This window comes from Homalodisca vitripennis, chromosome 5 (assembly GCF_021130785.1).
Source record: "Homalodisca vitripennis isolate AUS2020 chromosome 5, UT_GWSS_2.1, whole genome shotgun sequence".
Taxonomy (NCBI): domain Eukaryota; kingdom Metazoa; phylum Arthropoda; class Insecta; order Hemiptera; family Cicadellidae; genus Homalodisca; species Homalodisca vitripennis.
The window spans coordinates 95,040,720-95,064,805 of NC_060211.1; the positions used below are offsets into that span (position 1 = coordinate 95,040,720).

General features: G+C 32.1%; 1 protein-coding gene across 6 annotated transcripts in view; it reads right to left on the minus strand.

The window, feature by feature from the left end:
- Positions 1–912: 912 nt before the first annotated feature.
- Positions 913–24,086, minus strand: part of LOC124362545 (cGMP-dependent protein kinase, isozyme 2 forms cD5/T2) — a 381,547-nt gene continuing 358,373 nt past the window's right edge. For all 6 annotated transcript variants that reach the window (XM_046817151.1, XM_046817154.1, XM_046817152.1 and 3 more), the window contains 13 exons: positions 19,239–19,352; positions 17,944–18,049; positions 16,893–16,956; positions 15,734–15,811; positions 14,666–14,760; positions 12,737–12,883; positions 10,725–10,872; positions 10,430–10,593; positions 9,102–9,279; positions 8,340–8,469; positions 7,122–7,248; positions 3,803–3,865; positions 913–3,110 (listed from right to left, as the gene is read on the minus strand). In XM_046817151.1, the coding sequence (XP_046673107.1) occupies positions 2,945–3,110; positions 3,803–3,865; positions 7,122–7,248; positions 8,340–8,469; positions 9,102–9,279; positions 10,430–10,593; positions 10,725–10,872; positions 12,737–12,883; positions 14,666–14,760; positions 15,734–15,811; positions 16,893–16,956; positions 17,944–18,049; positions 19,239–19,352 (1,580 nt within the window). In that variant the 3' untranslated portion in view covers positions 913–2,944. The remainder of the gene's footprint in view (positions 3,111–3,802; positions 3,866–7,121; positions 7,249–8,339; positions 8,470–9,101; positions 9,280–10,429; positions 10,594–10,724; positions 10,873–12,736; positions 12,884–14,665; positions 14,761–15,733; positions 15,812–16,892; positions 16,957–17,943; positions 18,050–19,238; positions 19,353–24,086) is intronic.

Consider the following 24,086-nt stretch of genomic DNA (forward strand, 5'->3'; position numbering starts at 1 on the left):
CTAATTAAATTCAAAATATAATTTTATTCAGCATGTACATTCTTGTGACCAACTGTGTTAACAACTTCACTTCAGATGTCAGACAGCCTGAGATAATAATGTTCAGATAAGGCTACAATAATATATTAATTACATCAGGAATATCAACAACTGTCTAGAACATGGCCCATATTTATCATAAATTTTACTTTGATGTTTTAAGAAGTGACCCTCACTCCAAGTGTGAAAGATTCAAATTGCAAACATCACTCAGAATTTCAGGATTCGCATTTAACACTTACAACAATGCTAATGTCTGATCAGGTGAGAGTCTGGACTGCTCTTACTTCATACTAGTACTGAACGTAACCCTTAAAATATTTAAAAGAAAGCAGTTGTCTCATCAACTCATTTGCAGTATTTTTAATATACCTACAAACATTATGAACATGTAAATATTTGTCCATGTTGTATTTTGTATCAGTAAAAATTTTATATTCTTTAATATTTTAAGTTATGTCTGTATGTAAACCAATATTTTATATTTATCTATCAAAAATCTATTTGCATTTTTGGTCAATTTGCTACTTTTTTGTATCTGTTAGTATAACAAGTACTTCTTTTATATTTTTATATGTTGTTTCATATTTTCTTATTAGATAAACAATTATGCATTTTTAGCTATTTCAGTTTTCCATAAAAAATGTTAAGTTACTTTATGACTAGAAAACTCAAATATTTATGGTTTTGCACTAAAATTGCCCGGCAACTACTAGTTTTTGCAAGATGAAACTTTTGGTAAGATTGCTAATATATTTTCCTGTACAGTAATAAAGTTCTTCATATTTTGGAATAAAAGTTTTGTTAAAAGTTGTAGGATAGCAACTATATAATAACTAAATGAGAAGGGAATAAAATTACAACACAACAGAATGTATATTGTATCTTGTATTGTCATCACTTGTGTAAAAATCAGCATTTTCATAACAGCACAGCTTCATCATTTCATAACAATCATAGTAAAAATTTGTTAGTCAAATTTAACAATCAACATTAAAATAAGAAATTCATTTAATTTGTATATATGCAATTTACACTAACTACATATAAACCTATAACATTTTTAACATTCAATATATAATTTATTACTAACAAAAGACTTCATAAATCTAGGGCACTTATAGTATATTGAAGGAGGAAGTATCAACTGGCAAGAAACAGCCATCCTAATTAAACAGGTCAGTAATAAAAAAACTTACACTTTATACAAATGTACAAATCACATTTTACGTTAGTTTTCAAAAGAACAAAATATTAATATGCTAGGACTGTGAACACTAATCGTAATCCGAACAATATAAGATTAGCTGTCGGAAGTGTTCTAATCTCCACACAACCGATAAACACAGACAAAATGAAAGACTTAACAAAACATTTTAGCCAGTTACTTAACTTCCATTCCCGACTTTGTTTTCATAGGCATACATCTAGTCTCGATTGGACGTAAAAACACATAATTGAAATATTGATTGATGATTTCCACTCACATGTCTACGGTTTATTCCAACAATTATGTTAAAATATACATATAAATTAATGATTATTCCTTATACCATAGAACTACTGATTACTGATAAAAATGCTGGAATTCAAATTAATCGTACAGACTAACCCACTAAATCAAATGGTGGTTATTTATTTTCTGTAAAAAGTTTTAATTTAAACACCAAACAGTTTACTTTTACCAAATACAATATTGGATTGCTTATAAAGAAAACATGCATGAAAAATATTTAGTTCATCAGAAAACTGCACATAAGCCATTTAAAAAAATGATAATAACACAAATAATTAAACAGTGCTTTGATAACCATTCTTAAAACTATTATTGTCATGCAGGTGTAACAATTTTTCCTTAAGAGCATAAAGGGAGCAATATTTATGAGGAAAAAAAAACTGCTACATAAGTAACAAATGTTAGTTTTGTTGGTCAATGACCACTCTTATCAGAACAAAACCAGTTCTAGAATAATATCTGTTGCATTATCTGCTAAAGAGATATTTTACAATATAATTTACTGTTTTGGCACAACCTGTCTTGTAGAGCAATAAAAGTATGAAACTAGGCAAACGTATTGCATGGATTTTGATTACAAGAAAGATTTACATTATTTACACATTAGTTTATCTTTAACTAAAAATGGCACAATAGGTTTATTACATTGTATAGTTTAATTCTGATACAGTAAAAGTTAGAACAAATAGAATGATTATACACATCAACCAATTTAGAGTTAACAATTAATTATTCAAAACAATGGAGGCACGTGAGGCAGTGACTTGACCATATTGTACTTTTTAAGAAGAAATAGGTTTGCATGGATTAAAAGTTGTGAAATGCAAAAAATTTGACTTGAAATGAGTTTAAAAAAATTTGTTAGCAACAGCAACTGAGTTCAGGTTGTTGAAAAATATATAAGGCACATTAGTCATGAAGTTTGAGTCGTCTCCCTTATCCACAAAATATATCCACTATGTTACTTCTCTTGCATTGAGGTTTTTTATATTAGGTATGGCAGTTTTTGACAATGTTGAAGTCTGCAAACAACAAACAGTCTACACCTTGTGTCCGAATATTTTGCACAGATAACAATCACATTCTCCGGTTAACGGAGGACCAACAATGTAAAGGTTATGTACATTGATATAAACCTAACGAAAATATAACGGATGGGATATCATAATACATCGAGCATCCATTTTGATTGGTAAATTTTATCCTGATAATTTGTTTAGAAAAATTAAACATATTACCTCTTTATCCCCGAAATTCTCAGCCTATTCTGCTTTATCAGCATGGACAAATATAAATTTACAGAGTCCAGCAGAACGAGAATCTGCTATTTTTATCTCATCCGTTACATGGAATCAAAACCCACAGAAGTGGCTGGAGAGCAAGGTCTGACTAGAAGTCTGCGTCCCAGCCGCTGACATCGTCCGGAGGCGGGCCGTCCGCGTCTGGTGGGTATTCATCAAAGTTTCCTGTATCCGTTACATTACGTACTTTGGGAAGGATGGGAGGAATAAGTGTGCGGTTGCGTAATCCTTCCCAGTTGAAACCGTCAAACCACCTGAAAAAATATAAATATTTTAGTTGAATTTAATATTATTTGAAGAAAAGTAAAAAATAAACTGCACCAAATGACTTGTTGACTAGGTTCAGGTTGTTGTTGTTAACAAGGCATCATTGGCAATCAAAGCCTTGGGCAAATTGTCAGGTGACCTGGTCAAACCAAACATCTCAGGCATCCTTCTGTCTTGACACCAAAATTAGATTGTGATGGAAACCTCATGGCAAAATCATCATTTTAAATTGTTAACCTATAGTAGAATATAAAAGTTATAAAAGTGGTGATGACTCGTTTAGTTGTTGGTGACTTGATTTAAGTTTTGCTTTTATCAATAACAAACAAAATCATTCGTATGGTGGTGTTGTGAAGTTTCTATGTAACAATTAATGAATTGGTCTGTTCATTTGTGCACCAACCATTTTGTCTGCAACAAAGTGAAGCAGGAGAAAGAAGTGACTAAACAATAAAATGATTTCATCTGATGATTGAAGTGTATAGAAAAACAACTAATGATGAAACAACCTCTCCGTATGAATAAGTTTAGTATCTAAACAGTTTTTAAGTTCTCTCAATAATTAAACAAACATTTTAGTATCACAAGCTGTCCCATTTATGACCGAATTCTTGAAGTAATAATTGAACAGATATTTTCAAAATACTTGTAGAAAACGTAAATTAGTTGAAATACTTACTTATGTTTCTGGATTTCACTGATGCCTCCTTTCTGGTATCCCAATCTTTCAGCAGGGTTGTCTCTGTAAAACACAACAGAATACATAAGAACACAAGTTTTACTGTTGTACATACAAATTCAGACTAATCTGAAAACAAATAAGTAATGAATTTGACTTAATCGACCACCCCGTGGAAGAAATAACTTGGTATGGATATTTTAGACAAACATACGAGTATTTTTTATAGTTTTAGTTACCTCCTACTTCCCCAAAATTGAGGGTAGAGGATGAAACAGTTTTAAATGGGATGACACACTATGTGACACCTTTAAGGCCTTGATGGGACAAAACCTATGATAACTAGAAAACCAACTTCTGAGTAACTTTCCAACATGGATTCTGGTTCAAAGGTTCTGGGTTCTGGTTCTGGTTGTGTTTTGGTTATAACATCAGTTAAACACAATGTTGGATTAGTCAACTTATGGACCTCTAATTTTTATTATAATAAACAGTGGTGAATTTGTATGTTGATTTTAATGTTTATTTTATTAATACCTTTAAAAGAGGTGTCACTTATTAGGATTACAGTTAACAAATCAATTACCTCAAAACTTCAAATTTTTAGAAGATCTAAAAATCTTTTAACAGTAACCGTATACTGTGTTACCTCATTTTTTAAAGCCTTAATAAAAACAGATTAATGGTGAAATTTAGACACCACTAAGTTCACTCCATTAAATGTCCAATTAAAATTAAAGTTATAGCCTTATAATAATGAATTTTCATAAATCAGTCTAAAATTGATTTTGTCTCATCAACATCATTAATTTGAGGTACTAATCAATGGGATATGTCCCGTAAGTTATGAGTTGTCTCTCAGCTTAGATATTGTGTCCAAAACCGTTTTGGAATAACATCAGGTGATGTTATTTCCCCGAAGTAGATTTAAGTTGATTTAACGCTTTTAACCCCGGCCATTAAATCAAGTGATGTGCCAGAAATACCAAGCCATTTTCAGACAAAATGTAAGGGTTTTGTAAAAAATTAATAACTCAGTTATTTTTTAAGATATTTAGGTCATTCTTTTTTTGTTTTACTTCTTTATACATTTAACTTACAGAAATATACAAATAAAATTATTATTTTGAAAGTATTTTTTTTACATACATATACATATATAAAAAATAAATAAAAATCAAAAAATTTCAAGTTTGATCATGGAAACCATATAGATAAAAAATATTTGACACAAAAATACCCATTTACTTTATGATATATTTAATCCTTAATAAAAGGAAACAAAAATTATAGGCCTACCTTATTTACAAGTGGAGTAACATCAATTTTTATAAAGCCGTGTAAATTTTTCTTTTTGCCATTTCTGGGCAAGGCAATGTAACAAGACCTTTGAAATTCACAGTACTTAAAATAAACATAAAACCAAAGTTATTTCTGACAAAATAACTAAAACTGTTCATAATCTAAATTTTAAAAAAGTTTTAAAACAATATTTACATCACTACAAAATGTTTTAGCACTTGTGGTCACCAAAACAATTGGGGTGAATTCCTTTCTGGCAACTAGGTTACTAATTAGTGTATTTTCACTTACGGGAGACTTTGAACGATGTCTTTTACTCATTTTGAAATCAAACAAATAATAAACTAAACTTTAACTACTTTACACTGCTTTAACCTAAAACTGTGAAGAAAACGGAATATTCACAACCACGTGATATACAGCTGTCTGCAACAAGCGTGAGCAGTCAGTCGAGACGAACTGCAATTGCTCAGTCACAGACTGACAAAATACGAAGTCAAACCATTAAAAACTAATATATTTCGATGCAAAATATCTTTGTGCACAAGTCTGTGAAATTTCAAAGCATTTAGTGAAATAGGTGGCCAGTAAAGTAATAAAAAGTGCACGTCCGCACTATACGGACGTCGGGAGTTGACGCCATTTTTACAACGTCCGTATAGTACGGACGTCGGGGTTAAAAGGGTTAAGTAGATTTAGCTTAGATATTGTGTCCAAAACAAACGTTTTGGAATAACATCAGGTGATGTTATTTCCCCGAAGTAGATTTAAAAATTCTAGAAACATTTACTAGTTAATAGGGAAGGAAGGGAGAGTAGGATTTCCCAAACACCTATTATAAGTCAGAGTTTCAAGTTAAGTTTGCTGGGCTTTTTATACATACACATAAAAAATATCTGGCAGGAAAAAGTTAATATCCTAAATAGATTCATGAATTAATACAGTGTTTCAGTCCCAAGCAATATGATATCTTAAATAAAACTTCTTAAAATATAATACTTAAAAATTCCCCAAAACAAGGATTAAAACTAGATTCTCCTGACAGTAGAATAAAATTTATACAAATCACAATCTTTTAATCGTATGGGAGAAGAGGGACGCATATTGTAAGTCTGAACCATTAGTACTTGTTGACGACTTATGTCCCCTAGTTTGCTGAACCATCATTGGCCATTTCTGTTCTCTGTTTCTGTTCTCTGTGTCAGTTCAAAGATTTATGATCAAGTCAGGTTCCTCAGCAGCACATGTGCCATTCTTAATAACTATTTTTTCCATTCAACTTCTCAGGTCATTATTGTGGCTCAATGTATTGTGCAATTATAAAATTCAAATTTACCCAGGTGTGACTGAAAAGTGCTAAAATCTCTCAATCAAATCAGGAACTAAACTAATAATTTTTTATTAGTAGCACATACCAAAGCAAAAATTGAATTGTTTGAAGTTGTTTAATCCGAGTGTCAATGCCATTGTAACTATTGTAGTGTATCCTATTCATTTATTGAAATACTAGTGCATTTTATTGAGCCAAATATCAAAATATCAAAATGATTTTATATTCTGTTGATATTATACACCTACTCAAGAATAATTGTATTTTTACAATGTAAACAAAAATTATTTAAATTAGGTAAAACCATAGCTTAAATTAAATACTACTGTTTGTTTACTAGAAAATAATAAATACAAAAAATTGTTAAGCTTAACGCTATTAAACGTTGTAAGTGTTAGTGAACTTAATTTAAATCCCATTAATTTAAGAACCTAAAGCTCAAATATGAATCGAAGTGACATACACAGTTATGCAAATATCGAGTGGAGACTCTAAACCCTATTAGCCACTTCACATGGCTAGGAAAGCTGAAAGGACTGCCGAGATTTCATTTGAGTTGAGCGAGAGTTCAGTAAGGGCCGCACTTAGTGGCCTTACGAGTGCAAAGTGTTAAAACATTTCACTTAATAAATATGTTATTGATATTTGTAATGGAACTAAATTCAAGTTGAGAGTGACAAAACTAACCTGCACAGCTTCTTTATGAGTACAGTAGCATTCCGTGTGATGTTGCGAGGGAATTCTATAGCATCAATACCCTTCAGAATGATGTTGTAGGTTTTCATTGGGTCTGCCCCTGTGAACGGAGGTGTTCCTGAAAAATAAAAGTTGATTTTTAATCCATCCTAAACATTTAGAAGTAAGATATTTTGGTCATTCCTAGCTCTATGGAGATGACCACGGATGATGTTTTCAAGAATTTTTCTCTATATACCAGATTAAAAATATGACTGAAGGTATTTTTCAGCCACTATCAAATTTTAGATACTTTAATTTTAGCAATGAAAAATTATTCACACCAATGTCATTAGAATATTATAATTATGTTGAACGATTACATTTTTAACACAGTAAGTACCGATGTGGTGTCGTGTCACCTCAGATAGTAATGGGGTAGGTCAAAAACCTTCCTTGATTAAAGCAATTTTTGTTAGTATTGTTTATAATCCACCATGCAGATTTTCAATCTTCAGGTAAATATGATTAGAAAGGGGTTTCTTTCTTTTTATAAAAGAGTATTGAATACTTTTTACTGTTATTTTATTCACAGAAACAAAAAGATGTAGGGACTTAGAAACGTTTATTTATTTTTATACATAGCTGTCTGGATTATTTAAGTACTCGTCATATGTTTACTACTAAATTTTTAATTCCTTCTTCAATTAAATTTGCCACCTGTCCTGACATCCAAGAGTATATGGCTGCTCTTACTCCTTCATCATCACTGGATGTGCTTCCTGGCAAGATGATGCATCAAATGACAAAATAGGTTTGTCATTTTTGTTTGGGGCAAGGTCAGAGTTATATAGTGGATGATCCAAAACTTCCGATCCGAAAGTGTCAATCGAATTTTATAAATATGTAAAATCCAGATCAGAACACCAATGTGAGGTCTTATCGGTATCGTGGAGGAGCAAAATTTCCTTTGTCGTCTTGCTGCGTTTTTTTTTTTTTGTGTCATTTGGCAGAATGCGAAAAGATTGCACAGCAGACTTCTGTATTGAATGTTGTTCATCGATGAATTCTATACGTCAAACACAAAAAAAGTATTTCTAAAAAACTATTACAATGATCTTTAGCTGCTTAGATATAAAAAAGCTTTAAAAAATGCTCCTTGTATTTAATAAAGTAACAACAAAAGCAATAAGTGTTAAAATATCTGCCAGTCAAGATGGTATAACTAACCTGTCAACAACTCGTACATGAGAACACCCAGGGACCAGTAGTCAGCACTGATATCGTGACCACGGTTCAGTATAACCTCAGGTGCGACGTACTCAGGGGTGCCACAGAATGTCCACGTCTTGCGGCCGTGCTGAGAACACACATAACATTGATCATATATATCATGTTTATTATTAAGTCTCATTATTTTTAAATCCAGTATGTAAATTCTAAGATTATTATAAACTTTCCAGAATATGGCATGTTTTGAATTCATTTACAAAGTTGTATTTAGTCAGTCCATACTTAAATAAACACTTTCTAATTTGCAGCAAAATTAAAAAAGTATAAAGCAAAAGTAGTTTTAAAATATTTGTATATGTGAGTATTATTAATTAATAATAATACAAAAATTATGTTAGTTCAACAAATTTAATTATTTATTGTTCTGCTTAGAATGTTTGCAATTGATATTGAAAATTACATTTTTATGTGGTATTGTTTATTTTTAAATGCAAACAACGGAATTTTTGCTGAGTAGCAATGATTAATACCAACTAAAATACAACAGAAAACATATTCTGAAAGACGAGAAAAACAAATTAATTACATATTTTGTTTTCCACTGGCTCATTAAACATATCAATAAAATTAAAGCTTAACTTCTATGTTATTCTCATTGTAAAAATTACTATAAACAATACAGAATTGATTATGAAGAATTGACATACTTCCAAAATATTAACTTGAGCAACATTAAGATACTAAATGGTAATAAAGTACCTGTAACTTCTTAGCGAATCCAAAGTCCACCAATTTGACATAGCCGTTAACATCCAGCAGTAGGTTCTCAGGTTTGAGGTCTCGATAGATAATATTCCGAGAATGCAGGTAGTCAAATGCCTCAACAACACAGGCTGTATAGAACCTTGTGGTGCTGTCATCAAAGTGGCCTTTGTCCCTGAAAACATCAATCATCGTCTTTATCTATTGTACAAGCAAGGATGTGCATACTTTAGAGTAATGACGAAATCTGCGACATTTACCGGCACAACTGATGAATGAGCAGTAATAGCTATACACTTAGGGTGAACATTTAGCTTGAAGAAATAAATCAAAGATAATTACAATGTATGTATAAATAAGTAAATAAAGGAAAAGTTTTACAATGATCGAATTAGAACCTCAAAGCATATAAAATCAATCATCAAAACCAGCAAAAGAGAAGTATTGAAGTTTATAATCTTTTTAGGCTAGAATTTTACATATCAGTGTCCGACTGCTTTAATATACATATCTCTCACAATTCTCAGATTTAGTATATTAACAGTATTGCAATCAAATCCAATAATAGTGCTAGGAGTATGCTCATTCTATCAGTAAAAGACTTTGCAAACTCAAGCAATCTGCACCTAGTGAAATCTATAAATTATTTCCAATTTTGCATGTGTAGGAGCACTTTTGTTTAGAATTATTTATACATCGTGTGCCATAGTTTAGTTTAAGCCTTGATGTCCCATTCATGAAAAACATACACATAGATAGTCTGAGAAACCTACTTAGCATGTACGTGTACTTCCAACTAGTAATCTACTTGCAGTCTAAGGCGTGGAGTGAAAAATCCCTACATCAAGATGTGCCTTTCTCAAGATAATGTGCGGACATGCGCACATACATCCAAACACACAGTTGAGAACCTTCCGAACCGGCCTAATTTACTACAATATGAACTTTGAAAAGTACTGGAGTAATGAATTAAACTTTAATGTGCTTGTAAAATATTTAATTTCATCAGTATGACATAATCTCTTACTAACAACTTCAAAAACCAACCATCTGACCTACTGCTATCTTTATTTTTTCACAATTTTTCAAGAGTATATGCAGTCACTAATGACTTTAATCAGTAATTCAAAATGCTAATATTTATGAACTTTTTGTAAGTTTTAGGAATTCACGTTTTATTTTAGCTGAGACTTAATATGTCAATTGTCAAACAATCTTGATTGTCATCAACAAATTCGATGCCATCAACAATATTATCTACAATACTGTCATGAGAAAATATTACTAAACCACAAATATTTTGAAGGTAGAGTGTATTTTCTCACCTAAGGATAGTCCAGAGTTCTCCTCCCAAGCAGGATTCCATGAGCATATACAGGTACTTGCGATCCTTGAATGTCTTGAACAGTTTAACAATGAAGTCAGAATCTGCCTCTCCCATGATCTCTTTCTCTGACATGATGTGTTGCTGTTGCCTCGTCTCCACAATCTGTCCACCAAAAGCGTTACTTTCAGGATACACACTAGTACTATCAATATAACACCAATACCACAGAATTTGCTTAATAAATTTACTAAATAATGTACATAATTGCAGTAGTAATTAAAATCCACACTGACCTGGCTCTTCTTCATTTGTTTCAAGGCGAATGATCTAGATGGGTCCATTGCAATCTGTACTAATTCGACCCGACCAAAGCCCCCAACACCCAGGGTAGCCAATACTCGCAGGTCTGACAATCTGACGTCCTTAAACTCCTCATTGATCCTGAGAGCATTAAACATTGAAAATTACAAACAGTTAATTAATAATAACATAGAATAATCGTGGGACGGGTATTTATTAATAATGTTTAAATATTTGAATATTACACAATATTATTGTATCAATCATGTGAACTACGAATTTATCAACTAACAAACACTAAATATGGTATTTTACAACTTACTCACTTGTATTTGTATGTTTTCAAAAAACATTAATTTGCAACACACATTTTTGCCATCTGAAAGATTTATGTAAAACTGTTACATTTTGCTAAATATTCCTCAAATATATGGTATGGTAACACTTAAAATATATATATTTTTAAGCAGTATTTTTAACGAGCAGTCCAAACTTTATTTTAGTTTTATAAAAATTCACAGTTTTGCTTGGGCTAAGGTGTCATAAGACATAGGTTGTGTAAATTCCAAGATGGAGGCTATAGGATGGAATAGGTTTTGGATTCAAAAACAATTTCATCCAACTTTCTCTGCAGCTTGAATAATCGTAAAAAAGGTGTACTTAAAATCACTCAAGAATATTGGAATATCTTATTCCATTTTATAAAAATGTATGTCTAAATGACATGTACCGATTACTGGAAGAATTTTATAATTCTTGTATCTAAATGTTTATACTAAGACAGTCACAACTTTACCTATTAAAGAATTTAATAAGTTGACTTTCCACTAATAAGCATGAACCAATTATACGGCATAAAAGAATCTGTGATCACAACATGAGCAAAACAAAGTTTTACTTACGGCGGCAGTGCAGAGTCCTACTTGACATATGTGGCATGGCAACAAAATACATAAACTTAATGTGTGCTGTAAAACATGCACAGTGTTCTTCCCTACATGAATGTGATAAATTATGAAAAATATATTAAAAAATAAAATAACTTTTTTATAAAACATGTAAAGTTATGAATTATAAATTTTCACTGACACATTTTAATGCAAAATGATTAAACAACATAATTATACATAATTTTATTTGATAATTAAAATATATATATATTTCTCATAAAATATCTATTGAGAATTTTCCTGCACAAATCCTTCATTAAATATACCTTTTATTATTTTTGAAGTCTATTATAACATTACTGAAAATAATCAATAATAATAAACCTTGGTTTTAACCCTTCAAAGTGCTTTCACGTGACAGTCTCAGCCAGCAAACTTGTTGCGGTGCAGTGATTTCATGTAATCACCATGTTTTTGTAGACAGTATTCCTGTATAATCTCGCAATGTAAGTCGGAACTATTTCAAGCAGATACTATCTCACTAGGTAAAAGACGAATTATTATATATTTCTTTAATTACTATAATGTTTGTTTATTCCGCTGGTTATTTGAACCAGCTGAACAGATGACTTAAATCAGCTGACCATTTATATACTGTAGAACGTAACATTTTCTTTTGTTTAGAATGGTTTTAATTTACATTGCTTTATTATACAGTGTTTTGGTTCATTCAGATTATAGTAAAAGCCTAAATATTAGTTTACTATACGATAAGGAATACGAGTGTTGTAGTTAGGTATCTTGGCGTAGTTTATTATGAAAATTTTGTTACTATTTTATATAATGTGAACAGTTATAAAACTACACAGGTACGGTAACGGTCAGTCATTTAAGAATTGTTCCTATTGCTTAGGTAGTTATTGATAGCTGACTAACAATGTCAGTAACAATACACTGACTAAATTCCCACAGCAGGCAGTAGGCAGGCTTGTGATTGTCCCCACGTTGAAAGGCTAAAGACTCAACTTAAATGCTATAGTTGAAATTAAATAGTGCCAAGCTTGTAGAGTGAACTATGTATTCATCTTACAGAGTACTATAACTTGAAAACTCACTTTTTCCTCTCTACAAGCTCATCCTTGTATCTGGTGCGGATCTCGTCCAGGCTGGAGATGAGTTGGTTGAACGTCTCCCTGTCAATGACCAAACATGTCACACCCTCCGGGTCGTCTGCGACGATGTTTGCCGTTCGAAGATCGTCCCTACACAAAATTATGTTTACGTATTACAACAGTTGAAAATGTAATTTACTTGACATTTGGCTTTGAATGAAATAATCTCAACTAGTTTCTTATATTTTTTAAGTGATTTCCCATTTTTCTTATATCTCAAATATTTTTAAAAAGGGGAGAAACAATAATTCCCAAGAGTTGGCAAGAATGTGAGGAGTTCATCTTTTCAACTCACTGTTTAAAACCTACTCATTAAAAAGATACTTGCAAAACCTATTTAATTTTACAGTTCCTTTCTTGGTGCATGGTACAGAAGAGAAAAATAATTAGATTTGTGTGAATGAGCTCACACTTTTAACAGTGAAATTGATAACTTTTTAGTGGAATGCTGTATAATGCTTGATACCTTGGATCTGCACTTAATTATGACACAAATTCTTCTGATCTTTAATAAAATATTATAAGATACAATCAGTTGCTTGGTTTTGCCAGTTTTCACAAGTATTTACAATGGACTGGAGTTAATGTACATCCTTATTAAATACAACCTTTGTATTCAGTCTATATTAGGTAATCCAAACAAAGGAAGTACATAAAATAATGACAACCTTAATAATCAGACACTATGATTAATAAAACACTATGATTTGATTAATAAAGCTCGTTATTGTCACACATCAATAGAAATTGTACAGGGGATGAACTTATCATAAATAGTACATTTACTATTGTGTTGGGTTTCTGTAAACTGTAATAGTATGAACTAAATTCCAAATACATATCACTGTGGTTATGAACATTCATTCAATATCAACAATGGTAAAGCTACAGTGAAACTGAAGAATTGCATCTCAATGCTGAGTTGATTTTCAAATCATCTGTAGTTGTGATTAGTTCCTTAACAATAATGGGAGTGGTTTTGTAATCCTCCAGAAAACTGATTTGGTACACGTTGATTTCTGAAGTCTGTTTCTTCAGAAGTGGCTAGGGTTCATGGAAGTTTGATTAAAATAAAGTTATACAATAAACGGTTAAAATTGTTATCGAATGTTTAGAAAAATACCAAAGTAAAATTATTCTTTGAATGGTACATGAATTGAAGTTTTTATTTTTTTCTATCTAATTATATTTATTGTAAATCAGTTGCATCTATATGCAGATGTCAGCTACTCTGAAGTAAAGAAACAGACGATTTCAACAACATATTTACTATGTGCGTTTTTGTATAAATATATCCTCTACAAAAATACATGTTCGTTTATATACATTTAGGTTTATATCTCAACATTTTTTTATAATAGATAAGGGTGATTTGAAATTTTCAGAAATTTTATATATACAATACATAATTGTATTAATTAATTCATATATAAACCTATTTTATAAAGTAAGAGGCAAGCCTATATACAAAAATCCCATTTAATAACCAATGAAATAAAAGATATACAATATGAATTGTCTTTCTTAAAATATAGCCATTTTTGGTATTCTTTACTTGCTTTTTGTGTTATCGGATTATCTTCAAAGAGTAGTTACTTTACAGACAGTACTAATTATTTGTCTACTGAATTTTTCTGTTATCACAGGATAATCAAACCAAGCAGCAACTAATGTGGCTGTTATTTAAATGGGTACTCCCCCCCTCCCACCCCATGAGAGATTCTATCACACCCAACCATTAGTGGTTAGGGGCATTGAGATGTTAGTCTACTGTGTAAAAACTCCTTTGAGATGAGCCTGTTCTTGTATTGGGAGCATTAATTAACTTTTATTAATCTATATTGAGCATACGTAAATAGCACATTAACTTACCCTTGTAACGCCTTCTCTCCAAAGAAATCTCCTTTCCTTAGTTGCCTTATAAATTTTTCTTCTTCCGTGTTTGGTTGTTTGATTGTTACTTTTACCTAAAACAATAGCACAACATAAAACAATGATAAAGTGTAAAAAAGATGCAACATATATGTATGATGTAAAAAATTATTTCTAAAGATTTAAAGAGAAAAACTGTAAATGTCTTTTTAATCTATACAAAAGTCATATTTTTTATATGTGTTCTTCTCATTAGGTTATTATTTATTTTTATCTTTTACAAATTTAATTATTCTTTTATTTTCTCCTTGCCAGTATTGGTATTCATAGTAACAATGTAAAAGTGTTCGGCAACGCTCAGCCAAATCCAATGGAATGGACATGTGCCATCATTGAACTCGATGTTTCTTATATAGAAATGAAGCTCCACAGAAAATTCCAATGTTGTGTTTGTTTATTCTCAAGATATCATATGGACAGACAGATGTGACATTTTTCCAGCTCCTTGAGTGAAAGGCTTTGCTAACGCTCAGTCAATAAATACATAGACAGCACTGCACAAGGGCGGTTCCAATACTGTTTCTTACGGGGCCCAAATCTTGATTTTTAGTTTACCATTATCCATATCCATACTGTAACAGAAGATTTTGCATTTTGATACAAGAAAAATAAAATAAAAAAATTTACTCATTCTCAAAGGTTAGTGCATTAAGTTTATTTTTTGGTAACAATACGAAATTGATTGAGTATTTTTTTATAAAAGTCTTTTTTTCAAAATCTCAGAGGGGGCCAGGCCTCTCCCTAGATCCGCCACTGCTACAAACCACGTGTTGGGTCAGTGCCGATAGATCCATTCTCCATTTAAAAGTCTGATAAATGTACCACTAGTGTGTCAAATAGACAATGTAGTTTACTTGGTTAAATTTACAATATGGGCATTGTTCGAAATAAAAATTAATGACATTTCATTTAGTCAATGAAAATACATTTTTCCAAAACTGAAACATTATGGATCGTTAAGAGTAAGCATTTGAATTAGCAAAGTAATTAATTGACAAAGGATCTTACTTTTCCTTTGCTAATAATGAAGAATGTGTCTCCTCTTGCTCCTTGTCTGATGATGTAGTCTCCTTCATTATAAAATGTCTGTAACACAACATACAATTATTAAAATTGTATTATTTCAACAAATTAAAAGGCAAAAATTATTTACATATTCTAAAAAAGTACATAACTGATCCATGGTGACATGATTATCTTAATAGAACACATTTTGTACGTGCACTGCTATTCAATACAAATTAACAACTTCACTTTGACTCTATATCGATTGATCTTTAATTGTTTTGAACATCCAGAAACAATACGATGCTGCTGTAAACTTGTTTGTCTTCGCTACATGCTTAGCTCAAATACTTCATAGTGGTAGTACATGATTAGCTCATATACTTCATAGTGGTAGTAGTCTACATGATTAGCTCATATATTTCATAGTGGTAGTAGTCTACATGATTAGCTCATAGTGAAACCGTTCCCAACAAGCATTCAGTGAACAGTTTGGAAACTATTTGTAAACGGTTCAGTTCCCATCGAGAACTGTTCATGAATGGCCCAGTTCCCGTGAGATATGCAGATTTACACATGATGAATGGCACTATGTTTAGTAAATACCTGTGCTACTCAAAAACCGATTGATGTGATGCGTTGCTATTGCTTCTCACGCATATATTCAAGAGCAAACATACATATTTGTTTATATCAGGTTGATTTACTTTTTCTGTTTTTCAAACTATGATTTATTTTGCTGAGTTTATTCAGATTGGACACTCTTACTTTTTAGGATCTTCCTCTTTCCATTAAAGTATGTAACTAAAAATTAGATCAAAGTAGCTCAACACAAAAATACTATTATAAATTATAAAATTATTACAATATTGCATGAGTAGATTTTGTTTTAGAATGTTCAATATTCCCAATTTACAAAATTAACTATTATAACAAATTGAACTTTTTGTTCAACAAGAAGGCAGAGGTTTTCAGTGAATTCTACTTAACCATGTCATTTAACTGAACAAATGCAAGTTAAATTTTACTATATCTTTATGTATATCTAAATTTTTGTTATAAACATTGCATACAATTTATATTTGTAAACATAGATTTAATCCTTGTAGCTAAAAGTTAAAAAAATATTAACTATTTGTAGAAAGTAACCTGCTGACATTACCTCTTCCAGAACATCCGAGATCTTGATCAGCGTTTCCTCAGGCAAGTTTTTGAAGATTGGAACACTGAAAAAATTAAGATTACTTTGTTAGGAAAATGCATGCAATTGTATAGTATAAATATTACTATGCCTCTACTCTTTTACATCTTATTACAAACTAAGGCAATGTGAAAAGTGTTCATTGTGGTACTGTATGCTAAGAAAAGAACACAATTCTGATGTAATCTCTAAACAGTGAATGTGACAGAAGCCAAGCCTTGACCTCTTCACCAGGGTAAACCATTCCAGAGTACATTGTATTGTTGTATAAAGTGAGCCTAAATCACAAGTGAAAAGATTATTTTTAAACCTGTTAGATTTACCATTAATAGTAAGGGTTTTCAGCATGCAACAGCTCTATCTAAAAATAATTGCTCTCCAAAACTTATTGTACTAGTGAAAAGGTTCATTTAATAGAAAGTGTTACTCCGTTTTTAAATGAAATCACTAAAAGCTCATGACTTGTGTCTGACAAACGATATTTCTTAGTTTATAAATAATAACAATGTAACACAAGCTGAGTAACATTTTTAAAACAATGTAGAATGGTATACTAGTAAACTTATTAAACCTAATAAACTGAATAACACAAAACCATGAGAGTTGTTTAAAGATTAGTTATAAGTTTATATTTGTTTATCTTTGACCTACTTATATATGCTCCGTTAAATAGTTTAGTATGTATATAAAATCATCTTAAATGGCTCAAATCTAGTACTCTTCCAACTATTTTAAACATAATAAAAAACTTAAATAGGTTTTACTGACAATGTTTATACATACAATTAATTTGTACTAAACTGAAAATTAACGTTTTTCCCAAAATATTTTGTTATTAGAATAAATTTAGTTTATGCTCTAACATACATGCCCTATTGGTCATTCATTGGTGATGGTTTAGAGGGTACTTTTAAATCATTGTTCACCAGACATATATTACAAATAAATTTCTAGTTTTAGCTATATATTATGTCCTAATATATTTGGTTTCTTGAATACTGTAAAATCCTACCTCTTGAGGAAGTCTGTGTACTCAGCCTGCCGGATCAAGCCAGTCCTCATCATGATAGTCTGGAAACATTGTCGCTCTATCGCCCATAGCTTGCAGTCCGATGCAGCTGAAACATCAATTCAACTCTTTCATCTCACTCGCATAGTTTATTGTTACGTTGAAAGTTATGTGTAGACAGGTGCAACTCAAATTTGATTTTTAATGCTTAATATTATTTAGTGTAACACTGTGAGTGTTCAATATTGTTCATATCTTCACAATAATTGAGGTTTTATAGTAATAAGGGACTTGAGAACTGAGAGATAAAAATATTTTAGAGGCTCACTGGTTTTTAATATCCATATATATATATGGATTTTCTAAGTTCATCCTCCTCCCTTCACAAACCACGTTTTTCGTTTTTATACAGAACACAATCCTATTGCTAACCAATATATAATTACAGTCCTGCTATAAGTTTATTTGGTTAATTATAATTATAGTTATTTAATATATTATGCATTCATATTAATAAATAAATAAACTGATTTCATAAATAAACTTTGCAGAAACCACTTCCAAAAAATCAATGTGACAATATGAAAAACTCTTGAATTGTTTCTTGACACAGGGAAAAAAGTGGAAAAGTTGGTATCAAGATGAAATAGTTGTAATGAAATAGTCTGAGTAAATGTTTACTTTAGTCACAACAAAACATCTGTTGTTTTTTTTTTTCTACAGGAAAATATTAAAAAATATAGGAATAATGGCAGTCCAAATAGGAGAGAATGACTCATTAAATATGTATATTACAATTGTTGAAATATTAAACGTTTGATTATGTTTGGCCATGTAAGATAAAAGTAATACCATGTTCCATAGGTTGCAACATACCCGCACAGAGTTATTTATATTTTTATCAACAAAGAACAAAAAATCATATGGTGCATTTAAAACAATTCAGATTAAATCTACAGGCGTTAGGAATCAGGTAACATATCAAAACTCCACAGGGTCTAATCAGCCCTCTACACAGGAGAACAGTATGTATTTAGATTTAAAAATCAAACTGTAACTTGCATTGGATTCGTTCTCTTTCAGTCTGAGAACAATAGTTAAATATAATTCATGAAATAAGTCATTATTTTTAAGTAATTATTTGTTTAACTATAAGAGTAAGAATTTGATGTCAGTCTTTATTAGGATATGTGAAAATGAGAGGTCGTTTTATTCTATGTTAAAAATAGAAATTGTATGTTTTGGAAAATAATTTTCTTTCTAAGTCAAATAATGAAGCTAAGAGATTTAGAACTTACCTTTGATAGTAGCAGTCCGCTTGCAGTTGTATAGGATGGCCAACTCCCCAAACACTTTTCCTGGTGCGAGGGTGCTGAGATATTTCGACTCCCTGGATACTTCGACTCTGCCCTCTGTAGACATAACAACAACGGAGTTAGAGAAAGATAGTTAACCTGGCACCTAAAAGCATGCACATTTCTAGATCACTTTTGATGATATCTGAGATTGCACTCATTATCTCTTGCATCAGTTGACCACTTCCTCTCTGGACTAACGGAAGTAGTGTCTGTGGTTATTCATTCACTCCTTATTTGGACAAATATCTTGGTCAGCTATTAGAATGAAATAAATAATACACTGAGCTTCAGTAAATGACTATATCAAATAGCTCTATAATATGAAGAGTCCAAAGTCCAACAAAGTCGACATTAAATACAGATTTGTTATCTCAATTTTATGTTGTACCGACACAACATTAGATTAAATTACAAAATGGTTTCTTTGATAATAATTCATTCTGCCTTCTGATTATTTTATATATTTTTAAACGGTTAGATTTATTCTATTCATTAGGCATATTAAATTTTACATTGTAAAAATATTTTTTACTCAGATTAAAAAATATTTTTGTAACGTGATTAAAACATACTTTAATGAACATTTTTCAATAGTTTGATGAATGAAAAATGTTTTTATATACTCATGAATTTGACTAATAATATTAATGGTAATACTATAGCCCTTAATTGTAGTAAAAAACAATACATATTTGTGTAGTTCAACACATACATTAATATATTAAATTTATTGTAGTATTTCATTATAACATGTAAAAGATTAGATAATTAACATTGAGTATGTTCAGTCTCTTAATTTTTTTTTCGAAATAAACAGCTATTATTTAAGTATCTTACGCATGGCCTTTAGCCTGTTTAGCTAATAAAAATTACCTTGGAGACAAAAATTATTATTTGATACTTTCAATCTTTTCGCTACCTTCCCATTATGGTCACTACAGAAATTAGAGCGGACGACGATACATTTCTTTCTGGTGGGAATTGTGCAATTATTTACACGTGAAATTTATTGTTTGTATAAAGTATAAACTAGCTCTCGTGTACTACATTGTAGTGGGGTACCCCCGTGGCCGTGTACAGTTTTGTCCCGATATGAAAGGCGTAGGTTGATGTAATGTCCGCCACCTTGCAGGCTGGGAAAGAACGTCTGCAAGTACGCTTATCTTACATAATGGAGCATACGAATCAGCTAAATTTAAAGTATACCATTAAGTCAGAGATGTGCTAAAACAAATCCAAGAATATTCTTAAAATATTAGCAGAAGAATGCCGCGATAAGCTCCTAATAATATTACAAAATTCAATAGTTTCGTTACGCAATACACATATTGATTCATGCACATACACATACAAACAGATTTAAACATCCATTAATCAGCTATTGATGGCTGAAGATATTTCAACTGATGATATGACAGGCTTTGATGTTCGCTGGGAGGTCATCCATTGCGTAACACTTTCCATTACTATAATGTTTATATTGAACTACAAACCTCATTCAATATACAGCAACGTATTATAAGACGAACTTGTGAATGAAGGACCGTATGATGAGGAATCAACGAGCTGTAACATTTTTACAAGTTTCCATGATAAGACTGTTCCTTTTATGGTTCATTTAACATCAATTATTAGCGACAAATACAGAAATGTTACAGCAATATCGAGTCAGATTTACAGATAATTTTTAAGGTGTAATGTCCAAGCTTAGATTTGAAATCGATATGTTAAACTTTCATAGATCACTAAGGACGTGAGTGACACGTTATACATAATATATACGAGCACTGAAGTGTCATCTAAAAATAATTAACCCTTATAGAATTTCAACCCATCCTTCGACCTTAGCATTTCCTTTTCCGAACCAATCGGCCTCAATGATCTATGCAGCAAAGATATCAAACCGATTTAAACCTTAAATTTATACAATCCCGTATCAATAAGAATATATACACGAAAAATGCTACTTAAAGATCCATGTCATATAAATGTCTTAATATTTCAATCTAATTATTGTAATATACGTGCCCAATGAAACGGTAAAATACAAACGTTGTTCCATTGGCTTCTGTTGTTACCCAGCGATCAGTGTAATTAGTGATCATTGTACAATGCCATTGTTGTTTGTGACTTGTTACACATAACAGTGAGTTGTCAATGCGTTCATTATTTTACAATTGACCGTAAAAATTTACGCTCAAGTGGATAGGGAGCTAAACTTTACAGTGAATCAGGTTTATTTGTTGGCGAATCTTCTGCTGAATTATATATATGACGACGGTACTGACAATCCTTCCAAATATAAAAGAGTTTTTAAAAGAAGGTAACACACCCAAGACAGGATTAATAATCCCAGGTTATAATTCCTTTGGCAGTGACGAATCCAGCCCAGTTACGAGGTTTAAGGATTTATCTAGAAGCCAAAAACAGTTTTCATCATCGTCGTTGCTATGGTGGAACTAATTTGAAAAAAAAAGTTTTTTGGTTCACAATAAGGTTGTAAATGAAATAAAATGGTTTCTCACAGTACACATTTTAGGCATTGTTAAAATCAATACAAAGAATTTTAGTCCTCAAAGGAAAATTTATTAACCATTGTGTGAGTAAACAATAATGACCCTTCCGAGAAAGAACACAGAAGCGAAGTTTCCAGTGTCAAGATATATAGGCCTACACACACAGTACTGTTCATCCTGACACACTACGGAGAGTCCTGTTGTGGCCGTGTCGGTGCACGCCGCGCTGGTGGCGACACAAAAACGAAAGGATTTCATGCTCGAGACCCGGCAGGGTAGCCGCGTGCAAAACACGACTTGGACCAAAATGGGCGATTCGTGCCGGGACCGCGCGACGTAGCTAATGGTGAAGGCCAGTCAGGACATGTCAGACTGCTAGCTGTATGTAGGAGGAGTAGGTGTAGGTCAGACCGACAAGGAAGTGCTGCGGACGGTGCAGCCAGAACTGCGCGTGCGTCGGTGGCACCGTGTTCGCGTGCTTCCACTGACCTTCAACTATCACCCACTCTCATCAACACCTCATTGAACATCACGATATCACGGGGGGGGGGGGGATAGCCATGTACGTATAGAATACCTAACGGCATGATTCATTTTCTAACGATTAAATTATACACAGCCTATTCCATTTGATCAATTTTAAGATTCATCAAGCTGTCATAAAGCCCAAGATGACATAAAAAGGAAATGAGGCAATTATTGTTAGTTTAGCCTACTATGAATGAGCTACTAGTTATGTCTTTCGGAAATGTAGGCGCGGATAATAATGTGAATCCTTCTCCATTTCTAAATTTAAAACCCAGTAAGAGATATTCAGCAACGACCCAGAATTAGTAGACCCTGAATTACGCTAAAGCAGTTATCTTCATGCAAATATTGAGTTTAACCTTTCGCTTAGTGCAGCGCCTGGAATCTGACACTGGTTTACCTTAATATTAGACAGCAGTCGAAAAAGCAGGAACGACCCAATAAATTGGTACGGAAGATCGAGTTATGGAAGATAGAGATATAAATTTTGGATGAAGTTTAGAGTCAGAATGGCATCTCCGCAGCTGCAACATTCAACAGCAAAGTAAGAACAATTCTAGTGCAGCGAATGATAAAACTTTAAAAACGAGTTCTCCTTCCGGATGCAGTCACCATTTATTGATTTAGTTCAGATTATCTTCTCTCAGTTTTCTAGTAAATTGCTCATCCAATTCCAGTACTCTCATTACTCACCAGAGTGCTGGGAAGTAAACCCATTTGCATACGCACCCAGTTCTACCACATAACCGGGAATCTAAACAGGGCTCAGCAACTACTATAGAATCAAGCAGATGTGGTAACGTCTAAACTACCTCTACGCAAATCTCCATAACAGTAGAGGAGATTCTAGTGATTCGAGATGGTAATTGTAGCCATAACTATTACCGACATAAGCGCCGTTTATCTGCTGGCTGTTAGTGCAAGTGTTGTGTTTTAGTGTTGTTGCGCAGCCGTAATAAATCACCAAACAGCAATTACTGTACCAGCTATTACTGTTTCCTGCATCTGAGGATTGTTACGAGGCAACGATACAAAATAGACCCTGCCGGATCGTATACGACATGATTTATATGACACAAATGTGAGAAATATTACGTTTTCTTATGGTTCTCATAATGGTCAATTTGGAGGTATTGGCCTAATAACAACCTGTTTCAGTTTATCGTAGTATTCTTATCATGCATTCATAGAGTTAAAAAAAAAATATTTTCTACTTTGATGGTGAATATATAGTATATGAACAAAACATTACATTTAATCCAGATTGTAAATTAGACACCCAGTAGTAGCAAATTCACAGGGAGGTTTCGAAAAAAAATTGATAAGACATAAATGACCTTAGAATTGAGTGTTGACGATAGAGAGTTGGTTAGCTGTTATGTCCAGCTAAGATTTATTTTCACATACGAAAGAGAATTGTGGTGCGGTACTGCCCCGTGTCCCTGTGTTGACGACAGAGAGTTGGTTAGCTGTTATGTCCAGCTAAGATTTATTTTCACATACGAAAGAGAATTGTGGTGCGGTACTGCCCCGTGTCCCTGTGTTGACGACAGAGAGTTGGTTAGCTGTTATGTCCAGCTAAGATTTATTTTCACATACGAAAGAGAATTGTGGTGCGGTACTGCCCCGTGTCCCTGTGTTGACGACAGAGAGGTGGTTAGCTGTTATGTCCAGCGAAGATTTATTTTCACATATGAAAGAGAATTGTGGTGCGGTACTGCCCCGTGTCCCTGTGTTGACGATA